The sequence below is a fragment of the Mycothermus thermophilus genome (genome assembly GCF_041956435.1).
Source record: "Mycothermus thermophilus strain CBS 625.91 unplaced genomic scaffold VTJ04scaffold_1, whole genome shotgun sequence".
In the NCBI taxonomy this organism is placed as follows: domain Eukaryota; kingdom Fungi; phylum Ascomycota; class Sordariomycetes; order Sordariales; family Chaetomiaceae; genus Mycothermus; species Mycothermus thermophilus.
Genome location: NW_027191427.1, coordinates 4,046,463 through 4,056,151, shown reverse-complemented (window position 1 = coordinate 4,056,151; position 9,689 = coordinate 4,046,463). Strand labels below are relative to the sequence as shown.

Genomic DNA, 9,689 nt, shown 5'->3' with positions numbered 1-9,689 from the left:
AGAGAGAGAGAGAGAGAGAGACAACAACGGCCGAATTTTTCAAAAGTCCATCATTTGTGTTGGGATGCCTCCGCGGCAGACACACTGGAGGAACTGGTGGCAGACAAGATGGCATATCCTGGACCGGTCGGTTTTCGGTCAATGAGTGCAAGATCCGAAAGTGCGGCCTCTTCTTGGACGTGTTGGCCTACCTCGTGGTGAAAATGACTCGATGAAATACGATCTTTCTTTGCGAAGGAAATTAGTAGAATTTCCCGGCCTGCGTATCACGTTTTGAGTTTGCCTTCGGAGGGCAAACGAGCATCTGCCCTTTTCGTTCTCCGATCTACTTGACGCCCCTGATCGACCGAACCTTACGCCCAGGTGTAAAAACCCCATACGCACCTTTTCCCTCAACTCCGAAAATAAGTTACGCTTACGTGTTTCATAGCCACGTTTCGCTTCACAGTCCTGTTCCGTCATGGCGGTCAGGTAGTTGACCACAGGTCCAGACCAAGCGTCCTTCTATTTCCCATCTCCATTCAAGGAAGTCCTATTCATAGATATACGAACCATCCAGTCACACCGACACTTTGGGGTTGGGCGAACTGGTCAACAGTCTTGGCAGTTCATTGAGCATGAACTCCTCGACCAGATGGCCCGGGCGTTCTCCATCCGCCAGATCAGATATAGCACCCAGCATGAGAGGTCGAAGCGTTCACTTTGGGGGCCATTTTGTGAGCAATGTGAGATCAGTTTCAGCACGAACAACCATGAGGCAAAGCCTCAAGATGCAGGACCAACGTGATTGTCTCAGCGACAACCCGTATCCAGACCCAATCTACTTCATGGAAGCTCATGCCTCCGATAGTCACATGCTCTGTGCCACATGCGAGCTGTTGCGCAACAGCTATCGGGGAGATCGGACATGACTCCGTTCGCGTGCGTATTGCAGGGCGGACCGTGAGAAAAAGAGGCGTGATGTTGCTTGCTCACGTGCTCGGTGCTGCAGAAGAAAAGGGGAGAAAGCAAAGGGAGAAGGCTCTGCGGTCTCGTTCAGGTACCAATGGGTATTCTGGCTCGATGATGGATGAGTTTTCCTCGGGGAGGCCGGTGATCCCTACAGTCGTTCTGGTTCATGTGCCCAGGTTTACCGGGTTCGGGTCGTGAGAGATGAAAAGAAAACAGAGTACCGTGTTGTGCTGTCATGCTTCACGCAGCTGCCGAGATGAAAATGAGGAGATTTACGCCAACATGTCTCAATATAGTGTTTACGAAACCAACGTGCTGTACCCTGCCTCTTTCCTTCCTTACCATTCCCTGATTCCTCACTATCCTCTCGCAAGACTAGAACTACATCTGACCATATTCTTACCACAACTCAATAGCCTATTCGCAGGGTCCGATTCCTGCAGTCTCGAGAGCAACTTGGACTTCTTGTCTTCCTTTGCTCTGGTAATATCCTTCATTTCTAACTCCTCCTACTCAGGTCAGGGGTAGTAACCGCTTGTCTGTAAGAGACCAGCAACAGCTGTCTTGATGCCCGGCCGCTACACTGGGTAGTGACGATATTCGCAGTTTTGAGAGGGAAAAGCTCATGGGATTGCGAAGCAGATTAAGTAATTGTAACAAGGTGTCTATAATCTCTTGAGTCAACAGGAGTAATAGCCCTTAAATATCGTTGTAAGAGCAGCGACTTCAGTCTTACCGCGCTCGTGTTATCACAATGACGTTGTTAGCCCATCTTTGGATCGAAAAAGTCTCCTTTTAGCAATATGTTGGGCTCCTTCTACTTCCCCGCAGAACTCATTCCATCGTCGCCGCATGCAAATCCGTTAACCATCGACACCTCTGGTCAGAGGTAGCGCAGGGTACGGCATCGTACTTGATGATGGTGATCTTGCAGCAGGGGTAGTTGCTAGCACTCAATGACGTGAATTAAATGTCACTGGCAACCCAGGAAGGTTGGCCAACGATAGAACCAGGTAGGATATTTACATTGACGAAATGGCTTTGATAATACTTTGGGGACTTCAGAGCCCTCAGAATTCATCAGCTCCGGTTGCCTTTTGAGACCGACTCAACCCAATTCTCTCCTATTTTGGAAACCTCAAGCCAGTTTCACCAGGGACCATTCAATGCGTTGGTGATGAAGGTTACTCTTTTGACTGACGACTCCAAACACAGGTATGTACCCACAAGAGGAACTCAGCACCACTGCCGAAGAGGTCAGTCATCGTCCAACACAGCAACAAATATACGCTTATCTGAACGAGGGTCGGAGACGTACGCAGCCCCAAGCATCAGGAGAAAAGCGTTGCGCAAGTAAGGCTTTGCCGGTCGGAACCACAGGGCTTCGCATGTCGCCCTGTCCATACCACACTCCCGTGTTCGAACCAAATTTAACCAGGGTATTATACTGCAGCATGCAAGCAACACACACATGGCGAACTCGAAATACGTTGTCCATGTAAGGTCGATGCGCTGGGGTGAGGTTGGTGTTCTTTTCTTGTGAATATAGTAGGCCCAACCCAGGATGAAGAGATTGTAGGCGAGAGCAACCCCGTCCTAATTGAATTGAGCGAGGTCAGAATAAACAGCCTGTCTCATATGTTATATTCAAATGGTCACTTACACCTGCGTAAGCCACATCTTCCTTGTCCGAAAACTCCACACTGGCATGAATCATGAAACCCAGCGCTATAAGGAGCAGTACCGACGTGATGGTATGCAGCCCCAGAGAAAGCCATAGAGTACCGATAGTATAAAGTTGCGCCATGGTATAAGCGTTACGACGGATTGATCAATGGTTGAGGAGACTGTCAAAAGTCATGTGGTAACCGGAGGCCTCAAGACAGAATCAAGTCGAGGGAGAGAACGGCGAGACGATAAGCGTGGATAGAGCGAAGTCACAAAAACAGTCCAGGTCCAGTGTTTGAGCCGTTGAGAGGATATCGAGTTGGCGGGGAGGATGGCTATACCCTGATTACCGCTTCAAAAAAAAACTGTTAATGCCCGAAGACAGGTTGGCAATCAATGCTTCACACCCGCGCCGGTTCTATACCAGAAACAGGACCGCATCATACCTACGTAGGCGTGATTGGGACAACTCTGTCTGACCACGACGGAAGTTTTGTACGAATATGCCACGCGATAAACGCACCGACAAGCCAGGGGAGGAGATTCGGGCTTATATGACAACTGCTGTTTCACGTGATGCAGAAAGTCGAGTGTTGGAGAAAGAGGGGCAAGGAGAATAGAAAGATGCTGTGGCTGAAGGTCGGGGCTGGGTTGGGTGAAGGAGAAGGGAAAAGACAATCCCAGATCCCTGAGGAATCTCAGGTAACTGATAATAGGGAACGGATTTCGGTGGGGAGACGAAGGACCACATATGCCGTGGTATTCGTGGTAGTAGAAAGTCAAGCCCCGGTCACTCTGCAGCCAACAAAATTATAGGGTGGGATTCGGTCGATCTCGCTGGGACTTCTGACAACTGTTACAGCCTAATTCCGATGGCTCGATGCTAGATTCTCCCTTGCATACACGGACCCTTCGGCCCCGTTGGTGCAAGGTTACATTATGCTGACCCAACTAAATGAGTCGTCAGGTCCTCGGTATACAGAGCGCCGCCTACCGATATTATCACTCCCATCAACACCACAACTCTAAAGCCTCCAACACGAGATGGTCCCTTGTAAACCGCGGCTTGTTGGCACACTGTTCCATTGCAGGATGTGATCTCTGATGGACAACGCCGCACCTATACACCAACACCATGGCTTAGGTTATGCCCAGGGGAGAGGGGGGGGAGGGGGCGGGGCCGCATCGCCATCAATGCAATGACGTTGACCATCATGGCAGCGTGACAGACAGTGAGTCAAAGGCCGTATTAGACATCAGAATCAGAGACAGAGAACGCGAGAAGGCTGGAGATAAATTCGTTACCTTCCCCCATCGGCATCGAGATGATGCCTGTACTAGAGGCTCCTTGAGCTCCGTTTCGACGCCCATAGTCCGCTCTTTTCCTCTCCTTACGCAACTGTTCCTTGATTGGTTGTGATAATAGTCAAGCGTCCTCTCTTTGTCTGTCATTCGCTATGAAGCTGTTCATTCCCTTACCGTTTCTCCTCCTATATTGGTTGATATGTGGTGTTCTTGCCAATACCGTGCGCGATGAGGCTGTGGCCATCCAGCCAAGGTCCGTACAGGCTCACCACTCAAACGGCATCACGCTTGAGGTTCGCGACGAGGATGATGAATCCGACATCGAGAAGCCCCCTCGTCTGGCCAACGCCACTCAGGCGGACATCGACCGTGCTCGTGCCATTATCAATGCTGCCATGAAGGAGTTGGCTGTCCGCAACAAGGCTCGTCTTGACCACCCTCTTCGCAATAACTACCAGCTGCGGCCTGGTTCAGGGAAGAGAAAGCGGAATGATCCAATTCCCGTCGAAGATGCGCCACCTCTGTTCAACGTCACCGAGGACATCGCCGCTGCCGCTGCCCTTGTTGCTGAGGCAGATGCCTACGAGGAGGTCAAGAGCAACAGTACCCTGAGGCGTCGGGCCAATATTTTGAGGCGGGCCCGCGAAAGCAACTACTGGATGGCGAACAGGAAGAAACTGGGCAGCTGGCCCTTTGGCAACAACCCAAGCAGTTTCACCGTCTTCCGTGATGTTACCAAATACGGAGCCAAGGGCGACGGTGTGACGGTAAGCTATCCTGGCTCGTGTGAGAGTGTGTGCGGACTAGATCTGACCTGGCAATTATTACTAGGACGACACTGAAGCCATCCGGAAAGCCGTATCCGATGGAAACATGTGTGGGCCTGGATGTTATAGCTCGACAACCAAGGGTGCCATCATTTACTTTCCTCCTGGTACGTTTCCTTCATTCAGCCTCTGACTGACGTGTCTCACTAAAACCAATTAGGCGAGTATCTTGTTAGCGGGACAATCGAGACGTACTATGGGACACAGTTCATCGGCGATGTAAGTTCTTACCAGGTTGAGTTCACTGGTGGTGAATCTAATGTCCTCGACTCCACGACTGTACTAACCCTGGCCTCCTCCACCGGAAATAGCCCAACGACCGTCCTGTGATCAAGGCAGCGTCGTCATTCGTGGGCCTCGGCGTTATTTCGACCGACAAATATGTTGAAAATGGCGGAATTGGCTCTGATGGAAACGCGAAGCAGTGGTTCATCAACACCGCGAATTTCTACAGGCAGATTCGCAACTTCGTGATCGATATCACTGCAACCTACCCCGATGCTTATGTCTGCGGTCTTCACTACCAAGTGGCTCAAGCCACGAGCCTGCAGTTTGTCGAGTTCCGCGCGAGGACCGGCACAACCCAGCAGGGCATCTGTAAGACACCGTTCTCCTTGATCCAAGTTTTGTGACATGCAACTAACATTCTGCTTAACAGTCGCCGAGAACGGTAGCGGCGGGTTCATGAGTGACCTTGTCTTCAACGGTGGAAACTTTGGTATCTGTACGTCTCCAGTTCCCGCTCGAGACTTACATTCCTTGCCAATCTTTTAGACTAACTGGACGTTCAGATGGTGGTAACCAGCAGTTCACATCGCACAGACTCACATTCAACGGTCTGACCACTGCTGTTCAGCTGATCTGGGATTGGGGCTGGGTAAGACACTGCTGCCAGCGCCAGCCTTGGTGGTCATGGGACGATGAATAGGTACTAACTCAAGAACAGGCTTGGAAGTCGATCTACATCAAAAACTGCAAAACTGGGTTCAAACTGATCTCCGAGGACGGAGTTCGCAATACCGGCTCTCTCTTACTCACCGACTCCGTCTTCGACGGCGTTGACACAGCCATCTTGACCTTCCCAGCACAAGCCAAGTTCGGCGACGGCACAACGGGTCTTACCCTTGACAACATCAAATTCGTCAACACCAAGCAAGGCATTGTCGACACAGAGGGCACTTCGTATTTGGGAACCAGTTCCGATATCGACACTTTTGTTCTGGGACGCATTTACGTCGACCAGAACAAACTCGAAGCCCTTTCCGTAGCCTACCGTACAAAGCGAGACCCGTTGCTGGTTGGGGACAACCCTTGGGGCTTGCCGAAGAGTCCTTACCATGAGAGGGCCAAACCGCAGTACGAGAAGCACTCGGCATCTCAATTCCGGCATGTCAGGGACAGCTGCAAAGGAGACGGCAAAACGGACGACACCCAGTGCATCCAAAACATCTTGAACGACAGCGCCGGCAAGAATATCGTCTTCTTCGATGCCGGATCCTACATCATTACCGACACCATCACAGTCCCGCCAGGCTCCGTGATTGTGGGCGAGAACTGGTCTCAGCTTGTGGCCTATGGCAGCAAGTTTGGAGATGCCACGTAAGTGACAGCCAACATGCCAGGTTCAGCACCACGAAAGACGTAGGACCACTATTAACCCGGAAACAGGAAGCCGAGGCCACTCATCCGGGTCGGCCAGAAAGGTCAGGTTGGAACCGTCGAGATGCAAGATCTGCTCTTCACCTCCAAAGGCCCAACTGCCGGAGTTGTGTTTGTGGAATGGAACATCAAATCGTCCGGCAACGGAGGGGCTGCCATGTGGGGTTTGTATTCATTTGTATTTCTTTTCTATTTTCTCTCTGTTTTTAACTTGTCCCATAGATTGCCATGTCCGCGTTGGCGGTGCCGTGGGCACCGACCTCACTGTCAAGGAGTGCCCAGCTGGCAGCCAGAACGACAAATGCAAGGCCGGTAGTGCCCTCATGCACATCACATCTGGGGCGTCGGGTTACTTCGAGAATGTCTGGCTCTGGGTTGCTGACCAGTAGGTTTTTGCGTTCCTGCTCCGCGACACGACACGAACTAACGCAACGAACGCAGCGACATTGACGACCCTGATTGGCAAGATGACAACAACTTCATGGTGAGCCAAACCCGGCTACAACACAGGAGGGGCCTCTCCATGGCTAATGCTGGGTTTCTTAGGAACAATGCTCCGTCTTTGTGGCCAGGGGTCTGCTCGTCGAGAGCAAGGCGCCAGTCTGGCTGTACGGCACGTCGTCTGAGCATGCCGTTTTCTACCAGTACGAGTTCTTCAACGCGAAGCATCTTGTGGCGTCCATGATTCAGACAGAATCGCCCTACTACCAACCCAAGCCAAGCATGCCTGAGCCGTTCAGAAACGCAATCGGAGCTTTGCCCGGAGACCCTGCCTACAGGTGTGACAAGGGCGAGACCTGCGATTCCTCCTGGGCACTGCGCATCGTCAACTCAAGCGATGTTATGATCCACGGAGCAGGCCTCTATTCCTGGTTCAATGACTACACCCAGGAGTGCCGTAAGTGTACACGCCTAAGCAGGCGCACATACAAGTCACCGCTGACACATCTTTCATGTTGTAGTCCAGACCGTGGACTGCCAAAAGTCATTGATCGATCTTCAAGGCAACTTCGGGAACGTTCGGATTCACAACCTCATCACAATCGGTGCGGTGAACATGATTGAGTCCGATGGCCTCACGATCAAGGCAAAGGACAACCAAGCCGTGGACTTCCATCCGCGCTGGAGCCAAATCTCTGTCTTCGACCCACGCCAGTTCACAGACGCATGCACAGGGCTGCCACTAGATACCAACCCCGAGATTCGCGAAGGGGAATACTACGCCTACCAAGTTGACCCAAGACCCCGGCATTCTCAGCTCACAATTGTCAATGGATCTCCGTACGACTTCAAGCTCCTGGGTGATCATCAATACCAAATGCTCGACTGGGACTGGGTCTCAGTTCCTGCTGGTAAGTCAGATCTGTGCTTTCACGGTCAATATTGCGCACCTTAACCGGGCTGCTCCAAACTACCTGATGCTCCAGCAGGATGCTAACGTACATTTCCTACACAGGATCGTCAGCTCAGTTTAAAATTAACTGGGGTTACGGCTGGCCGGTTCCAGGAGACTCGGCTGGAGAGGCCTACTTCCAGCTCGATGGCACCGACAAGACGTTTCACGTCGAAGCCGACTGGGTGGGCAGCAAACCCGGGGAGGGTAGGGTTTTTCTCAGCTATACCAACCTCGAAACACGCGACGTTCGAAAAGGGTCGTTCCTTGACCTCGGCTGGCCCGTCACTAACGGAAACCCAATCCAGTGGGTGCTGACGGGCAGCGAAAAGTACGGCTTCTGGACAAACCTCAACCCTCCGGTTACGTGGATGCAGGCCATTTTGGACGTCATCGGCGACCGAAAGCTCAAGTATATCTGCATGCCGGGTAGCCACGACGCAGGGATCAGCCGAATTGACGGCCACGCTAACCTGGGCAACGCCCAGAACACGAGAACCCAAGGCCTCGACATCTACGGGCAGCTTTATCGAGGATCTCGGTGGTTCGATATTCGCCCATGCATTGGTAACGGCGGGAAGTACATGCTTTGTCATTATGGTGAAAAGGATATGATATTCCACGGCGCCAATGGGCTGTCTGTCGATGACATGATTGAGCAAATCAACAGGTATGCTGGTTCACCCCTTGAGTTGTTACATCAGGGCTAGCACAATTGGCCCCATCTCTGGACGTAGTCATTCTGACATTCCTTGTTCCCGCAGGTTCATGGATGAGTACCCAGGTGAATTGGTCATCCTTGACGTCAACGACGAGAGTGGCTACGATACAGATGTTCCGCACACACTCCCGGGAATGGGTTACTACCGTCTTACGACAAGACAGTGGCGGCCCATTATCGAGAGGATCCGCGACGGCATCAAGAAGCAATGCAAAGGCTTCGGAACCGGCTACCTCGGCAACATTACCCTGAACGAGTTCATTGGCGACGGCCAGGGTTGCGTTTTAACCATCGTCCGCAACATCAGAGCGCCCATGCAACCTGAAAGGGGCTTATACGTCTACGGTCAACTTGGCCAGACCAATCAATACTCGGACACGAATTCCGCCAGAAGAATGGGGCCAGATCAGCTTGCAAAAATGAAACTCCACAGAAGACTTGGGCCCGAAGGTCACGAAGATACCCGAGATGGCTTTTTTATCCTGTCGTGGACCCTGACATACAAGCCTGGTGATCTGTTGTCTCTCATGGATATGGCCTCCATCGCCCTCAATACTCTCTTCTGGCAAGCCTATCACCAGTTCACGCCCTATTCTTACCCGAACGTCCTCTACGTCGACTACCTCGGTTTGCCATACGCGCTGGACAACGGATGGGATGAACAGCAATTCTTCAATGCGAGCTCAGGCCATATGATCGCCCTTGCTATGGCGGTCAATCTTCAAATTGCCAGCCAAAACTGTTATGTGGGTGGTGGAAAGATGCCGGTGTGAGCTTGCTTCCCCCCTTAACATGGCTGGTGCTTTCAAGGAAAGCGCGCTGCGGAGACAATGCTGGATGGTGAGAATGGGGATTGAGGACGAGAAACAGATGCGGTTGGGTAAAGACACCGATGAGATCTTTAATTCATGTAAATACTTCATCATTTCACTTCCTGGATACTCTGTCAATTAGACCCGCAATTGTTGATGGTCGTTATAAGACTGGGGATGTGATGTTGGCTGCATGTGTTCTGGATTGAAGTATGGGATCCTAAGTACCTAGACGGCAGGATAAGGCTCTCAATCACATGTGTACAAAGTAAGGTATGTACATACAATGTAACGCCGTACCAACAAGCCGTGGCTCAATGCAGAGAATCTGGCATAGATGTCACAATTAATAG

General features: G+C 51.6%; 2 protein-coding genes across 2 annotated transcripts; one reads left to right on the top strand and one right to left on the bottom strand.

Annotated features, from left to right (window-relative positions):
- Window positions 1-2,135: 2,135 nt before the first annotated feature.
- Window positions 2,136-2,758, bottom strand: VTJ04DRAFT_1514 (uncharacterized protein; the record flags this gene model as incomplete). Its single annotated transcript, XM_069359210.1, has 3 exons — window positions 2,136-2,196; window positions 2,270-2,547; window positions 2,615-2,758. The coding sequence occupies 3 exons, from the start codon at window positions 2,756-2,758 to the stop codon at window positions 2,136-2,138; spliced, it is 483 nt and encodes a 160-aa protein (XP_069224122.1).
- A 1,318-nt stretch (window positions 2,759-4,076) lies between these two features.
- On the top strand, window positions 4,077-9,297 carry VTJ04DRAFT_1513 (uncharacterized protein; the record flags this gene model as incomplete). The annotated part of the gene is made up of 14 exons (XM_069359209.1): window positions 4,077-4,691; window positions 4,756-4,858; window positions 4,912-4,970; window positions 5,063-5,348; window positions 5,410-5,475; window positions 5,543-5,628; window positions 5,698-6,350; window positions 6,420-6,574; window positions 6,633-6,795; window positions 6,852-6,894; window positions 6,957-7,308; window positions 7,373-7,762; window positions 7,867-8,473; window positions 8,568-9,297. The coding sequence occupies 14 exons, from the start codon at window positions 4,077-4,079 to the stop codon at window positions 9,295-9,297; spliced, it is 4,308 nt and encodes a 1,435-aa protein (XP_069224121.1).
- Between the last annotated feature and the right edge of the window lie 392 nt (window positions 9,298-9,689).